General features: G+C 38.0%; 1 protein-coding gene across 1 annotated transcript in view; it reads right to left on the reverse strand.

Moving 5' to 3' along the window:
- Positions 1-6,278: 6,278 nt before the first annotated feature.
- LOC122645953 overlaps positions 6,279-17,856 on the reverse strand; it is a 100,850-nt gene continuing 89,272 nt past the window's right edge. Inside the window, exons 5-7 of the mRNA XM_043839377.1 lie at positions 11,474-11,524; positions 7,993-7,997; positions 6,279-6,351 (exon numbers count right to left, since the gene is read on the reverse strand). Of these exons, the coding sequence (XP_043695312.1) occupies positions 6,345-6,351; positions 7,993-7,997; positions 11,474-11,524 (63 nt within the window). The 3' untranslated portion in view covers positions 6,279-6,344. The remainder of the gene's footprint in view (positions 6,352-7,992; positions 7,998-11,473; positions 11,525-17,856) is intronic.

A 17,856-nucleotide genomic window follows, 5' to 3' on the forward strand; every position in this document is an offset into this window, starting at 1 on the left:
GCACCATGCAGTACAACACCGTATTATAACGTGAGAGGATAAAAATTTGGCTCCGTGTTGCCCAAAAGGAGGTTTTTTCTTTTTCTTTTGATTCTATCCCACACTGAGGGTCAGACAGGGGATCCATTGGGCCACTCATATTACTACAACTTCTGCTACTATTTCAAAAAGGATATGGAAGGGAGGATCGAAATTGCGACCTTTACCTAAATGGAGGTGATAAAAATTCAATGGAGGTGTCTTGGTCGAATTTCAAATTTTAGGATTTTAATTTGCTATATGATATAATCACACCCAGAGTTGTTTTGAATAAAAATATCATCCATATAGGACCGGGAGAAAATAATGAAAATACTAATGTGAGAGGAAAATTGCATTCTCTTCTTATATTTCGAACTATGAAAACATTCAACTTTAGAAGTATAAAGAACTCTATTTAGATTCAAACCTGATGTTTGAGTTGGTGAGTTGGGCTACTTTTGATAATAAAAAAAGGGCGCTATTCTCAGTGTTGCAATGCAGGTTGTGCCCAGGCACATGGAGGTGGGTGCAATGACTACCCTGCCCCCTGAGTGGCAGGTCCATGTGCCTGAACGCAGCCTACGTTGCGACATAGAGAACATTCTCCCATAAATTAATTTGAGCCCCTCTTAATCTGCCAAGTGTCACTTATGAAGACTTGGTATAAAGTAACAAGGAGGATATGAATGCTAACACAAGGTTAAGACAAAATAAATAAAAGAGGGAGTGAGCTACCTGATTTGGCTATTTAGAGGGTATTTTTGGGTAAACAAACATTTGCTATGTAACAGATTGGATGGACCGAAATTTTATGGACAAGTAAATCCCAAGATTTTCTATCACATGAATCAAGTTTTGAAGTAACCAAAATTAATCATAAAATGGCATACCTAGTGCACAAGACTCCTGCCATTGCGGGGTATGTCGAGTTAATCATGTGACTTAATAAAGCATTGGAAATCTAAGAAAATGAGAAGGGTATGATGCATGCCAATCCATTGGGGGGCATATAATTAATTTTGAGCATGAAGTTTAATATGTGATATAGACCATTTTCTAATTATCCAATAGTCAGAATTGCAACACAATATCATTAAATATGAATGTGATTGTCTAAGAAAAATACGTGAAGACAGTTTTTCTTACATAATATGCAAAACTATTCCAACACCCAGACATGGATTGATTTGATCGCTTAAAATATTGAATATATGAGAAAATTTTGAATAATCTATATGTCAAAATGATAGTCCATTCCAATCAATCAATTATGGGATGACACCGTTTTCTGTGGGGAACGCAAAAGCCATGTGCATGCAACTGCCAATGAGAGCGCACTCACTGACATCATGGTAATGGAATTCCATCTTTCATGGGGTGTGGAATGGTCATTTTAACCCACTGTGTCTGGACATGGCCTGTGGCCCCCCATATATAGAGAACATTTTCCCATCAATTATATTATCGTGTTCGTATTTTGTTAGTCAAACCTCATTCTGAAATTTCATGTTTTTTTATATCGTAAATTTCCTACCATTGCATTAACACCAAGATTTGTATAAGTCGTATTGATTTGAAAAAAATTCAATGATTATATGATATTACCAAAATTATAAAAAAAAGCAATGATTATATAATTTAGTCAACGTGTCAATGAAGTTTATGACACAAGCCCCCCCCCCCCCCAAAAAAAAAAAAAAAAAAAATGGCATGGCATGGAGAAAATGATTGTTGAATTAATTTTTTTGGGGTTGGGTGGGGATGATGTACGGATTAAAATTCTCTTCAATTCTCCCATGGTGCAGTGCGAACCAGTTTGGGACAGAGAGGTTGACACTTGGCAGACGCGATATCTAACGGTCCAAATTGCACCACCCCAATTATGTTTTTATTTTACTTCTTGAGCTTGGCATTGTTGGATGTTGCGTCTATCAGGTGTCGATATCTCCACCCCGAACTGCACTTCTAGGGAATTGGAAAAAACTTTTTTCCTGATGGTGCACTTGAATGAGACAGTCTACTCTTCTCATGTCACTCTTTTTTTCTTTTTTTATTTTTATTTTTTTATTTTTATTTTTTATCTTTCTCGCGTGTACTTAAGGTAAGGAGTTTAGTTCACAAAAAGAAAATAAAAGGAAGGAGGTTAAAGAATGTGAGGCTGTGAAAAAAAGGTTACTTAAGTCATGAAGGGGAGAGGGTGTGAGCATGAGGTATTGTGAGATCTCTTTTTCATCTATAGCTTTTTTTGTTAGTGAACGTAGAGAGAAAAGAAGGAAGCGAAGGTGCTATCTCTTGTGTTCCTTGTAATGGATTACAACGTGAATACATGACCAAGTTGATGGTTCAATTGCCTCAACAGCTTATTCATGTAAATCCAACAGCCATTATGGCCTAAATTAATCTCACCAGTCTTGAATCTTGAGAGATTTGAATTTGATTTTTATAAATTCTTAATTATATGAAGAGATATCTAATGGTGGTCTGACACATGCGATTTCTGGCATGTTGGGCCACCATTTTTGCCTTTTTCTTTGAACTATAACTTGACATTTGACGTACCCCCGAAAAAAAAAAAAAAAAAAAAAAAAACAAGCGAGCAGTGATCCTTGGCCCTTGGGTTATGTTTGTTCACCAAATTTCAGTTATATCCAACCTGCCACATGAGTGTACATCACTACTTGAAGCTTGACGTGTAAATATAGAACTTTCGAATCAGCATATACAATAAAATAGAAAAGTTTTCTGTGGGGGGAATGATCATCCCACATGCCCAAACATAGGGGACGAAATGACAACCCCACCTCTATAAAAAGCGGAAATCTTGCCCCCATGATGTTTCCACGCGTGCTCTCATTGGCCCAGTATATGTGCAGGGGCCATGCTCCTCCTACAATGAAATTTCAATCTCATAAGCCTACTAGTGATGTGATGTCCAGTTAATAATCGGACATGGCTCAGGTTCATGTACAAGAACGTTCTTGTATGCTTACAAGCCAATCCAGAGGAGTGGATTCCATCTAGATGGCTTACAGGCATACGAGATTGTTCAAGCACGTGAGCCTGAGCCGGCCTCTCAAACTTTTTCCTTAAGAAAAAATGAGAACTTAGACTTCTCTACTTTCAAGGCGGGCTATACTTCCATGCGCTCAGCTTTGCCCCACATCCAAGGCAGCGGAAAGTACCACCTTGCCCCTGCTCGAGCGTCCTGCCCGAGAGGGTGTAAGGCGATACTTTTCGCCCGCCTTGTATGATGGGCAAAGCTTCCGTGCTGCCCGCCTTACAAACAAAGCACAATGCCTGTAAGTGGCTAACTTCTTTTTTTGCTCAAAAGTGTGTTTGCAAATGCTTTCTTTCTCACTTCTTTATCTCCTTTTGCTCTCCATTCTCTTTAAGTGTGTTGAATCCTCTTTACCGACCTTCATCGTTTCCGTCTCCTGGCTTTGGTGTAAAGTTGTCCTCTGAGCACTACTTCTCTAGGGTTTGTTTATGGTCATGGATTTGTTGTTGTTTAAGATTCTTCTTAGTGATCTCTTCTTTTTTCTTTCTTCCATTGTTGTTTTTCCTTGTTCGTCTAATTTGGTTTTGGTTATTGACAATCTCTTCTTTTCCTGTGATATTTTTTTTTATGTGCTTTTTCGTCTTTTTGTTTTCTTTTTTTTGCATCTTTTTCTGATAATATCATTATTGTCGATGAGGTATTTCATTACTTAGCTCATAAGAAAGGAAACATAGACTTTATGGCTATTGAATTAAAACATGTGTAAGGCCTATGATATGATATAATAGAGTTTAATTAAAATAGATTTTGATGTTAAGTGGTGTGATCTTGTTGTATAGTTGGTTTCCTCTGGGTCTTATTCCTTTAAGTTATAAAGGGGTTGTTTTGAGAATATTGAAGTTTCTAGAGGGATTTGACCGGGATGTATATCCTCTTAGTTTTATCTTATGGATTACGGTTATGAAGATTTTATTAAACTCTTGTAAGTGTATAGAGATTTGAAGCCATTTAAGAAAATTAAGGTAGCTAGGCATGGTCGAGAGGTTTTACACATTTTATTTGTTAATGATACCTCTACATTTTATTTGTTAATGATACCTCTAATGATACCTCTTAATGGTTCCAGCACTAAGGAATCAAGATTAGAACTGGACCAACAAACTAATTGATTCCAAATCTGAGATCCCAAGACCATTAACTAATGGGTGGACCAGTTCCGATTTCTAAATGGTTCCAAGCAATCCAAAAAATAATAAATAATTCCATAACACATGCAAATGTTACATATGTTCAAGAATATATGAGACAAGTACCAATTACAATGGAAGATTGAAAAAAATAAAGGGTTGATTTTAGTTCTTATGACCTTGAGTCTTAAGAATTATCTAATATGGGGCGATGTTCTCTGCACCGCTGTGCACGGTTGGTCTCACCTGATCTGTCATGCAATAGCAAATGGAATTTAAGTTGGCATATAAGATTTCCTATAATTCCAGCTTCTTAGGCCCTAATAAATAGAAAAGGAAAATCAAATGAGGCTTCAGCACCGGCTGTCCATCATCTCATCTGTTGCTTTTTTTATTACTTTTTCTTTCATTCATCTGTTTACCAATGATATCTTCATTTTTGTAAAGGAATTTCCTATTGAGGCTTTGGCTTGTTATTAGCATGAATCACATATTCCTGTTTTGTTTTTTGGTGAGAAATCCCATCTTCTGGGTGTCATCAAATTTGCTTCCTGGGTCAATCCACTCACAATTAGACTCTCTAGAATCCAATTTTTTGGAGGAATGGCTCAAACTATACAAAGGTTAATTCATTTTTTTTATAAGCTGGAAAAGTATCAGTAATCCAGAACACAAGAAAGGTTCAGGACTTCCAAGCAATGCGGATCAACAATCTAGCAATGTTGACCATATTACATCTTGAAGCTTTTGAATAAATGGTATAGGAACAAAATTCCTCTCCCCCACTCCACCCCCCAACCAAACTATCTATTTGTTTGACTGAGCCACATACATCTCACAAGTAGGATTGTAAATGGAAAATAAAAAATCCGAATTCAATCAGCATTCGTATTCGTTTAAGGACATCCATATTTGCATAGAGATATTCGAAAAAAAAAATAAAAAATCAAATACTCCGATTAAAATCCTTCCGAAAAAAAAATCTGAATACATAAATACTAAAAAATTAAGTAAATAATGATCTTGAGGGTTTTTGAAGATTCAACAGGTTCTATGAGGAAAAAAGAATCATGATCTAAGAGATATGGATTAAGAGTGAATGGTAACCACTAGGGGGAGGAAGGTCTGAGTTAGACAAGGCAGAGATGTAAACAGATGGTTGAAAATCTAAATTCGATCTACATCCAAATACATCCATTTAGAGGTATCCGTGTTTGACAAGGGAATATCTAGATCTGATCACATCCAATCCATATCCGAGCCAAGAGCCGAATCTAATCCGTTTACAGGCCTACTTACAAGTAATGTTGTAGTTCTGACAGTAGTCATTTGCTGAACTCATTCAGGAGATCTCTTCAAACTATACACCTTGCCCATCACATTCATAATTTATTAATTCTCACAAATGGTGCTTATGATTCTTTAATTGGCATTGCTGGTTGGTCTGCTGTTTGGAAAACACAGTGACGAAAAAGCATCAAGCATATGTTGGATCTGAAAGAGCTACCTCAGCACTAGAGGAAGAGATTCAAGGGCTTATTGATAAATTTCCCCTGGAGATGGAAATCATGATCTCAGATTGTTTGGAAGCCATTAATCTTATTCACTATATGATAGTTTTGGACTTGGTCAGCATTTACTTTATTATTTGATATTAAGAATAGACTGAACTTTATGAGTAGACATATAGTTTTGGACTTGGTCAGCATTTACTTTATTATTTGATATTAAGAATAGACTGAACTTTATGAGTAGACATATAGACTCATCTTGTATTTGTTCTTTCCTCAAGTAAATTAAGATAGATTGATTTTGAGCACAACGAAGAACTCCTGGTTGACTATCTTCCTACATATGTGCAGTATATTAGATCAACAAAATTAAATAGACTAGTTCTGTAAGGGGAACATTGAAGCCAAACAAATCTACCTATTATGATAAAGTTAATTAAATCAAACTTACCTTACAAAGGTCATTGAACTCTAGGCTATTTGATTAAATCCCATGATGTCCTTGTCAAGTTTTAGTTTTCTTCCTTGGGTCTCTTTTGGCTAAAGTTGACGAGGGTCTCTTCCGGCCAAAGTTGACGAGGACATCAGTCAGTACCGATTTGGAGAAGAGAGAAGCCTTCAATAGCCTCAAAGCCTGCATAACAAAATTAAAATTGATGTAAGAAGCATGACTAAATTAATGCCTTTATGATCGAATTGACATTTATAAAATGGGCTCTGTTACTCAATTTAGTGGATGTTGTATGAATGCAAGGGAAAGGTTTGGCAGGACATATACCTTACCAACCTTCACCCCATGACCAGATTATATGGTTCTGAATTCAAGGCAACCTATACACCATAATGTAATTCACTACTTCTACCCGATTACCTATAATGCATCACAAATTTTAAAACTTTCAAGCCACTCACCTCCTCCTCGCTCATGTCAACCATACGAACCTCCAAATCTTCTAGGGGAACCTTCATGCTTTTAAGGAAGGAGAGACACCACATAGAGACTAGTGGAGTGAAAACCAAATTGTCTGTTACCATGAACGTTGCCGGTCGCTTGAGAAATCCTCCTCGACCTGCTATTTCACTTGTTGGAGACTTCTGTAATCGACAACAATATTCATTTGTACGACCACGATTAGACTGCTGCTTAGTAGTCAGGTAGCCAGTGTAAGGTTCATCTTTATTCTGTGGTTTTTCATAACTTGTACACCACAAGTAATCAGGCAGACCAAATTCATTTACTGATAGTGGGTTGTAGGAACCTTGGCAGAGGCCAGGGTTCTGTAGTAGTTCACTTGAATTATCATCCCACGTAACGTCTGAACAATCTGCGCTCTTGTACAAGTTGTCCATGGATCCCAGTGATGAATTCAAATCCAATAGTAGTATAATGGATCCAAGAGGTAAGGTAAGGAAGCTAAGGAGAAAGTCAACCATGTCTTCCCCAGCTTCAGCATATAATACTTTGTTCATTGACTTACTCATCATTAACTTCATAGTCGTCTTATGTAATAGAGCACTTTCACTCACCGATTGCACTAAATCTCCTATCTCAAATATTCGGCCTTCAGATGTAAATCCTTGCTTTCTAAGAAACACATCTGTCAGCGGTGTCTTAGAAAATAGCGATCCCTTGAGCAGATTCAGAATCTATAAATGGAGACATAAAAGACAGTTGAAGCAAATTTGCACTAAGTTAAGAATGAATGTCTGGTCACAATACAAAAGATTGAGGTATCTAGCATACTCATAATACTTGAAACAGTGAAAGGCCGATCATTTATACGACCCCCTCCCCCTCCAAAACCCAAAAACGGAGTGAATTCTAGACTAACACACTAAATACATATAAAGGCCTTAAAGAAATTTACAAGTCTTCATTCTTCAATTCTCCAGCTAGTCCTAGCATAAAACAAACAAAAATCCACAAAATCTGCCAATTAAGGCCTTTAGCAAGGTCCAAAACAGAAAGCACAGTGGAATGTAAGAAAAATAAAGATACTGAAAACTGAAGTCCAAAGGGGAGGTTAGCTGTCAAGCCCAACCAAATAAGGCAAGAAGTCAAGAACCCAACTAGGACTACATGAAAGTAGTCTCTCTAAATCCCTCCTTAAATCCCTTTCCGGAAGAAAACTCAAAAAGGGGAAGATCCATATGAAAAATACAAGCAAACGAAATGCAGCCTCCTCACAAAGAAAAACACCAAAACATATGAGAGTGCAGAGATTTAGGACATCATTTTAAGGTACAAAGCCAATGCAAGGTGAAAAAATCATACCTCCTCTGAGCCAATAATCAGTGCAGTCTCTTGGAGGGAACTCATGTCTTTGAGCCCTAGTTTGTGCAACAGTGTCAAGATAGTAGATGTAGACATGGGCTCTACCTGCAAATCATCCGTTACCAAGAACTTGGTCAGTTTAGAGACAAACACTCGTCCATCTACTTCAGGATTTGAAGCCTCATCTTCTATATTTATGTATATCTCCTTGTCCATCTTTTCCCCGCACTTGCATCTGGCATTCTTGAAAGTATCATAAAAACCGCCACTCGCCCGTCGGCTGCAATTCCAATTAGCACAAATATAGTACTTGGTGGGCTCTGAATCATCAATATTCAGCTTCAAGTTCCTGCACTCATTTACAGAAGGATTCCTTGGATGAAGTAGCATGGACTTGCATGCATGAGTCTGTAGAAGCTGCTCCTCAAGATTCTCCACACCTTTGTATAGACCGGTCAAGGATCCAATAGTGACGGGCTGTGGTTGTTTGCTGATTAGTCTCACTATAGTTCCCATGGGCATACTCAAGAAGCTGAAAAGAATGTCGACAAAGTCACTCTCAGCTTCAGCCATTACTACTCTGTTGTTCTTCTTGTCGATCAGAAGCTTCAGGCTGATGGTTTGTGACCCTTGGGAAGCCATTGTTGATTGATTCAACCAACTCTTTAAGAGAATCTGTTCCTAATTTCTTTCACGGCGAAGACCCATATATCTTTTTTTTTTGGGGGGGGGGGGGGGGGGGGTGGAAAGCTCGTTGTCTTGGTAGGTTACAGAAGTATTTGTAACCTAATTTTAAAGAAAAAGAAATTGGGTATCAGTTTACCAAATTACCCACTCAATCCTTCCTCTAACATATTTACTCAAAAGTCAAAACAACCAGAACTTTACAGCCCTCTCTCTTGCCCTGCGAACACAGAAGAGACGAAGAACCAACTCATGGTTCAATGCAGATCATCAATTTCCAAGTTATACAAAATCAAAGGCAAAACTATATTACTGTTGTGGTTAAAAGGGAAATAGAGAAGGGAAGGGTGTTGGGAGATATGAATTCAAACCTAAAATATTTGGAATGCCTCGAGGTATTCGTTATTGCGTTCTTCGTCACTGTCTGATTTCCTGCCATAGCTTCTAGCCTTACAGCAAATGAGAAAAGGGTTTTGCTCCTTAGATTTGCTGGTTCTTAACCCCAATTGAAATGAGTAAAATATGAAAAACAAAAAAACAAAAAAAAAAAAACACAGCGAATTCAAAATTGAATGAGATGCATTTGCTTGATCTATTAAAGCCCCAAAACCAGATTTTCTTCGAAGACAAATGAATAATTACATCCTCAATTCCTTCGTTACAGAGATTTTGAGTCTCCCCAATTCCTTTTTTACAGAGAAATCCCCTTGGACGACGAAAATCCTCTTCTTCTTTCTCCGTCTCCCCTTCCAATTTAAGCGGCTTCTTGTTATGTTTATGCCTCCGGAGGTGATGATATTTTTTGGTCGCCCTTCCACACTCCCCTGTTCCTCCTTCTCCCCATCCAATTCGAGCGGCTTTCAAGTTATGCTTATGCCTCCAATGATGTGCTATTTTTTGGCCGATATGTTTCTTTCTCTATCGCTCTCGCGCGTCTCTCTCTCTCTCTCTCTCGGTTACATGCCTAATGAATGAGACTCATTCGGTCGAGTGTATAGGGGCTAGATTGGAGTGATTGGACCAACCTAGTATGGAAGGATCGAGATCCTCTCCAGCACACTTGTGCGCCAGATGTTGTCCAGCGCATATTGTACGGCAGGCTTCAATCCACACCACCACACACATATCGATACAGTGGCGTGTGGATCGAGGCCTCCCCAGTCGGACGATGTATGCTGGACATCGTCCCGCGCAGGAGAGGACCTCAATCATTGGATAGGTGAAATGGCTTGATTTAACGCATTCCATTAACTCTCCTAGTATAGGATAGGTGAAAATGCTTGATTTGAGCTGTTGACATACTGGTCACATTTGATATAAATGCTGAGTGAGAAGTACTATTGGGTAGTTTTATAAGTCCCAAACTGGGAATGGACTATTTACCAAAAAAAAAACTGGGAGTAGACTAACATTAACATGGTCTAATCTCATTTCCACTTGTGAAACGAATCTGGGCAGCCTTTTCATTAAGAACCGGAACAAAACATAGCAGAGGAGGTTAGTGAAAGAGTTGCTTGTGGAAAACATTTGACACTCACCTTCATAGACCTTTTGTGACAATAAATACAGGGGGAATGTTTTCTATGCTGTAGGGTAGGCTGCGCCTAGGCACATGGGCCTGCCACTCAGGGGGCAGGGTGGTTATTGCGCCCACCCTCATGTGTCTAGGCGTAGCCTGCGCTGCGGCACAAAGAACAGCACCCCATAAATAAATAAATAAATAAATGAATAAGAAACCTTGTTGGCGTACACAATCTGAGAGGAAAACAGAGCTTTTCTATAAATGGTGCAAGGAACAGAAATTTTCCCCGAACCCACTACCTATTTGTTTGACTAACCCATATCTCTTCAAGCTATACACCTTGTGCGTCACATTCAGAATTTATTAACTCTCAAAATGGAGTTTATGATCCTACATTGCTGGTTGGTCTGCTGTTATTTGGATAAACAAAGTGATGAAAAAGCATCCAGCACATGTTGGATCTGAAAAGAGCAACCTCAGCACTGGAGGAAGAGATTCAGGGGATTTGAGCAGCTATCACTGTCATTGATAAATTGCAGCTCCAGGAGGCAATCTTGATCTCGGACTGCTTGAAAGCCATTAATCTATCTGTGACGTATAACCTCAGTGAGGGGACCTGTTTTTCTTTCAAGTAATTTAAGTTTGCCATTCTAAGCACAATGAGGAACTCATGGTTGATTATCTTTCTATGTATGTGCAATATGTTGGATAAACAAAATAAAACAAATTCTTACTACCAAAATAAATACAAAATAAAAAATGCTATAGCTAGTATGCTGTTCTATACGGAGAACATCGATGACAAACACAAGTCTAAGCTTTATGAGCAAGTTAAATAAATCAAACGACCCTTGTTACAGAGGTCACTGAACTGTAGGCTATTTAAAATCCCATGATAATATCCTTATCAACATTTACTTCTCTTGCTTGGGTCTCTTTCGGCTAACGTAGATGAAGGTATCAGTCAGTACCGATTGGGAGAAGAGAGAAGCTTTCAATAGCCTCAAAGCCTGCATCACAAAAGTAACATTGATATGTAAGAAACATAACTATAATACCCTTATAATCCAATTGGCATTTATAAAATGGGCTCTGTTTTACAATTTTGTGGAAGGTAATGCAAGGGAAAGGTTTGGCAACCTTCACCCCTGACCAGACCATATGATTCTGAATTCAAGGCAACCTATAAATTATAAGAATCCAATGCTGATGTGATTCACTACTACCTGAATATCTATAATGCATCATAATTTTCAGAACTTTTGAGCCACTTACCTGCTCCCTGTCTACGCTAACCATCCGAACCTCCAAGTCATCTAAGGAAACCTTCATGCTTTTAAGAAAGGACACACTCCACATAGAGACTAGTGGTGTGAAAACCAAATTGTCTGTTACCATGAACGTCGCTGGTCCCTTGAGAAATCCTTTTTGACCCGCTGTTTCACTTCTTGAAGACTTATATACTAATGTACTTGTACGATCAATATTAGACTTCGGCTGAGTATTCATCAGGTAGCTAGTGTAAGAGTTTTTATTTTGTGGATTTTCATAAGTTATACAGTAATAACGAGGCTGATCAATTTCATGTACTCCTAGTGGGTTGTAGGAACCACGGTAGAGGCCAGGGTGCAACAGCAGGTCCCTTAGATTATCAGCCCTCATAACTTTTGAACATTCCAAGCTCTTGTACAGATTGTCCATGGATCCCAGTGATGAATTCACACCAAAGAGTTGTAAAATGGATCCAAGAGGTAAGGTAAGGAAGCTGAGGAGAAAGTTAACCATGTCTTCCTCAGCTTCAGCATATAATGCTTTGTTCATTGACTTACTTATCGTCAACTTCATAGTCATATCTAGAGGAGATTTCTCACTCTTAGACTGCACTGCATTTCCTATCTCAAAATTTAGGCCTTCAGATGTAAATTCTTGCTTTCTAAGAAACACATCTGTCAGAGGTGTCTTAGAGAATAACAATCCCTTGAGCAGATTCAGAATCTATAAATGAAGACAAAAAGACAATACAAGCAAATTTTCAGTAAGTTAAAGATTGATGTTTGTCGTCCATACTTATATATACAAAAGATTCTGAGGTACTTACTATACTCAGCGAATCAAAAGAAACTGCATAGTAAAAAACACTTAAAGATCTCACATACTACCAGAAAAAGATTCACAAAAATGTGCCAATTAAGGCCTTTTGTGTTTCCATCTCCGTTCAGGTAACACTCTAACGGTGGTGATTTATTTAAGCAAAGTAGAAAACAACATTATTAAACTTGGAATCCGGATAAGGATTGTGTTCAGTTAAATCCGATCTGGATCGGATCAGAATTGGGCTGGATTGGCTTGGAATCAGCTGGAATCAGTCAGAATCTGTCTTAACTTAAATCTCTGGATGTAAGACAAATAATATTGAACAATCAAGCCCAGAGGGCAGGATAGCAGTACAGACCCAAATAAGGCAAGAAGTCAAGAACCCAACTACTCTCCCTAAAACCCTTTGAAGCCCATTGAGATTAGGCCAGTGAAAATCATACCTCTTCTGAGCAAATACTCAGTGTTGTCTCTTGGAGGGAACTCATGTCTTTGATCCCAAGTTTATGCAATAGTGTCAAGATAGAAGCTGGAGACATGGTATCTACCTGCAAATCATCGGTTACCATGAACTTGGTCATTCCACGAACAAACACTCCTCCATCTCCTTCAGGAATTGAAGCCTCATCTTCTATTTCCATGCATATGTCCTCCTCCAGCATTTTCCCGCACCCGTGGCAACCGACGTTCTTGAAAGTACTATAATAAGTGTAGCCATGGCTATACTTTTTGCTGCAATTGATCCAATCAGCGCAAATATAGTACTTGGACTTTGTATCATCAATGTTCAGTTTCAGTCTCCTGCAATCAATTTCAAAAGGATTTCTTGGATGAAGTAGCATGGACTTGCATGCGTGAGTCTGCAGAAGTTTCTCCTGAAGATTTTCCACCTCTTTGTATAGACTGGTCATGGATCCAATAGTGGCTGACTGTGGTTGTTTGCTGATGAGTCTCACTATGGTTCCCATGGGCATAGTTAAGAAGCTGAAAAGAATGTCAACAAAATCACTGTCAGCTTCAGCCATTACTATTTTGTTGTTCTCCTTGTCGATCAGAACCTTCAGGCTGATGATCTGTTGTGACCCTTGGGAAGCCATTGTTGATTGTTTCAAGCAACTCTTTAAGAGAATCGGTTCAAAATTTCTTTCCCGACCTCTATATCTATGAAGACACCCATATCCTAATATATTTTGCCCCTTCGTGGAGCGTTTTTTATTTTCTCTTTTGTTTGTGTTCCAGCTTTTCCTTTTTGTGTCATATGATACTTTATTAAGTCCCATTGTGGAACGCTTTCTTTTGTGTTTCTTTTTCTTTCTCTTTTTTTGTAGGGATAATTACTATCATTGTCCTATACTTATCCTATATTTACTAAATCTATCATTCATTAAACTTCTTTTCTGAAACTACCTTGCTTTTATTTTTTACATCTCCTTCTACCATTATGTTTTTAAATACTTTTAATACCCTTCATTTTCACCTAGTAACTTGCTAATCTATTTAACCTACCATCCTTCTTCTATTTTTTACTATTTTTATCATTAAAATAGTAAAAAATGAAAACACCCACCTGCTTCTTCTCTCTCTCGTTTTTTACTCCATTCGGGTATTTTTTTTGTTTTTTTTTCAAAATTTCAATATAATTAATTTTTTATTCAACATTTCATCCTCATCATTCTTCTTCGAACAGATTGACCTAATCGTCACCGTAATCCAGTTCTTGTCCTTCGTCTCCGTTATACGTTCCCTTCTCTGTTATAATTGTCCCATACTTCCATCTTGATACTGGTATTAGTACCCCATGAAACCAATATGTATCTGTCATATACCAATACGACAATACCTAGAGCCCTGGTATGTGGTTCTACCCAAAAAAATAAACACTTGGTATGGACTTGGGTGAAATGTAAATTTGATAATCAATATTTTTTTTAGAGTAAAGGGGAGAGGTTTTTTGTACAATCATGTACCATGCACGACCATGCACACAATAGAGGGTGTAGGTAAACCCTCATCCCCATCCAACAGTTGTGCGCACGATTGTGCATTATGCACCATTGTACATATGAATTAAGGGTGTCAAAACCTAACCTGAACCGTTAAGAGCAACCGAAAAAACCTGGATTGAACTGAACTGATCCTTATTGGATTGGTTTTGGATTGGGGTATGATGGGACCGGTTGAAAACCGGATCACACCGGACCGACTGCTAACAAACCAAAAACAGAACCGAATGAAACCGATAAAAACAATGAGTATAAGGTTTATGAATAGGTGAATTGATTATCCATTGATTTGAATATTAGAAAGCAAATTTCTGATTGTAAGGGGAATTGTTACAAATCAATGAATAGGAGGTTATGAAAAAATGAAAATTGATTTATAACCATGCTTCTTCCATTGATCTCCTTGTTTACTATACAAAATTAGTTGGTTATCAAATAAATGATTTGATAGTAGGTTTCATTTTGTGATTTTTTTTTGGGAATAGGGAGCTTTACATATATAGTTGATAGAAGGGGGGGGGGGGGATCGAATTGGGGAGGGTGAATTGAAGTGTTTTTATCGAATCTTTCCTCACTACAATTTATGAATTTAAGATTTCATTGCGATTCAAACCCAAAAATAAAACTGATCTAAACCGGTATTAATCCGATATTGAAAAACCAAAATAAATCGAAACCGCACCGGATCGAAACCAAAACCGATTGAAAATCGAAGTTTCTTAACTATTTGGTTTTGATTTCATCATTCTGAGATCGAAACCGAGCCAAACCGACCGTTTGACACCTTTAATATGAATTTATAAAGTTGGTGTCTTTTGTGGGCATTGATTTTCTTTTGCTTTTTCTTTTTTTTTTTGAGTAAATTATGCTGGCTTCTCTTGTTTGTTTTTCTGACATTTATTCAAACCTCCTTTATTCTACAAATTTCATTGCACTCTCAACCCTAATCCAATAGTGTTTTAAAGTTAGATAACGGTTCAATTTGAAAATAGATTTTTATCAATCATACTACCCTTGATTGGGTTGATGTTACCTCTGTTACCTCTGTTAGACTGTTACTTTCCATAGTTCCATGTCAAAAAAAAACCCCCTAATCTGCCAACTTAAAACTTAACCTACAAATCTAATCGATCGCCTTTGTTTGCAGCACCGGACATATGAATGCAAGAATGAACGGTTTACATTTCAAGAATGGAAATAAAGATCCGTTGGACAATTTGATGATTGAACAAAAATCACCAAGAAGACCGCACGGGCTGAGAACGGAAGAGTCTGAGACCAGACCCCACCGTAGTACTTGTAGTCGAGGCCATGTCGGCTCTGTTTGGTTTTGGCCGTGGCCACCAGTAATCACAGTAACTATTCACTCTACTAAAGTCTGTAAAAACAAAGAAAAAACTAAAAACAATTCCCAATACGAGAATGACAAATTTCGGAGAGAGATCTGTGGACAGTTAACTGAGATTCTGAGAAAATCAAGGGTAAGGATCCTCACCAGTCTCAGGCAAGTGTTTCCAAATAAAAAGACCTTTAACCCAAAGTATTAAATAGTGGGTCTTCTCCACTTTCAGTACTTTTCAATTTTCCAAAAGAAAGAGTGAACCCAGTCCCACTTTGTCCCATTCTAATCTCCCTCCTTCCACGCTTTCTATCACTCTGTATAACCTGTAAATAAGACCAAGAGACCCCTTCCCTTCGTTCAAATTTGCTATTTCAGATTATCCAAAACAAAATCTTCACACATACAGAGCTAAGAAAAGAGATTCAATCATTTTTCATATCAGATTTCTTCAGTATTTCAAGGCTATGTTTGGTAACATTCCATGAAACGCGTTTCTGCATTTTTGCGCTCTCTGAGAACGGAAAAACATGTAAAATCTGTTTAGCATTTTGGTTCGTTTTTTTATCTGAAAAAAAAACTGAAATGGGGCTTATTTTGCTTCTGAGAACGCCATTTTGTTTTGTTGTTCCATGCAATAACTATAGGGCACAAAAATCGAGAAAAGTGACGACTCATTCCCTAACATAACTTGACGCACTTCACTCGACTACGGTATTCAACTGCAACTCCCTGGAGCGACTTGCAACTCTCCTTCGATCTTTGCGTGGAATTCTCCTTCGATCTTGATACATCCAATATTCACAGGGCCAATCAACGACCGCCACGTGGATCTTTGCCTAGAACTTCCATCCACGGTAAGCACCTACAACATCCTAGAATGACCTACAACTCTCCTTCGACTGGAATCCCTTTTGGGGTTGAGTAAATTTTTTCAAAATGGAAAGTAATGGATGTAAAACAAATTTAAAGCTTACTTATCTTGTAATTTTCGTTCTTATCTAAGTAAATCTAAGAAATTGTCCCAAGAAATCTATATGGTTTTTTTTAAACCAAGAATCTATATGGTTAAAATGATAGTATAGGATACATTAAATTACTAAAATCAAGGATCCATTTGAAGAGCATTTAACTTCTAATTGTTTCAAGTGCATTATGGTCCTCAAACGGAATGTTCCTGCTACAAGGGTGGCAGCCAAGGAAATGAGATCTTAAGGGGTATTTTAGAAAATACTAAACTCTAGGAGGGTATTTATGAACCCAAAGGGAAAGTGAATTATTCAATTTTCTTGGCTGCTAGCCTTGTCCTGCTATGGGCGTAGCAGCAAATTTTTCCCCCTCAAACGAGTGTGCTGTCTAGCTATAAGGGGAACATTAATGACAAAAACACAAATCTACATCTCATGAACAAGTTAATTAGATCAAACGACCTTACAAAGTTCATTGAACGCTAGACTATTTTAAGTCCCGTGATGTCCTTTTCAATGTTTACATTTTTTGATTGGGACTCGCCGAAGTTAACCAACGCATCAGCCAATACCGAATTGGAGAAGAGAGAAGCTTTTAATAGCCTTAAAGCCTGCATCACAAAAGTACCATTGATGTAAGAACCATGACTAAATACTAATATGGACCCTTGTTTTCGCAGAGAGGTTGTTTTCAGACTCGAACCTGTGACCACTTGATCACAAGGGAGCAACTTTTACCATTGTACCAAGGTCCACCCTCTTATAATATCTATCTATGATGCATCATAAATTATTTAAGAACATTTGAACCACTCACCTGAACCTTGCCCACTTTAACATTTGGGACTTCCAAGTCATCGAAGGGAACCTTCATGCTTTAAAGAAAGGAGAGACTCCAGATAGAAGGTAGTGGAGTGACAACCAAATTATCTGTTACCATGAACTTCGCTGTCCCCTTGAGAAATCCTCCTGTACCTGCCGTTTCACTTGTTGGAGACTTGGGATTTACAAAGTGTAATTGTGAAAGCCAATCTTTACTACTAGGATTTATTTTAGGCTTCTCAGTAGTCAGGTAAGGCAAATTTGAGAGACCAAATGAAGAACTTCTTTTACACCACAAGGAAGAAGGAGGGTGTTCAGATTCTTTTACTCCTAGTAGGTTGCTCTTACAACCAAAACCACGCATGGGTTGCAGCAACTGGTTCTTTAGATTATCAGTCTTTGTAACTCCTGAATGTTGCACGCTTTTGTAAA

Source organism: Telopea speciosissima, chromosome 11 (genome assembly GCF_018873765.1).
Source record: "Telopea speciosissima isolate NSW1024214 ecotype Mountain lineage chromosome 11, Tspe_v1, whole genome shotgun sequence".
In the NCBI taxonomy this organism is placed as follows: domain Eukaryota; kingdom Viridiplantae; phylum Streptophyta; class Magnoliopsida; order Proteales; family Proteaceae; genus Telopea; species Telopea speciosissima.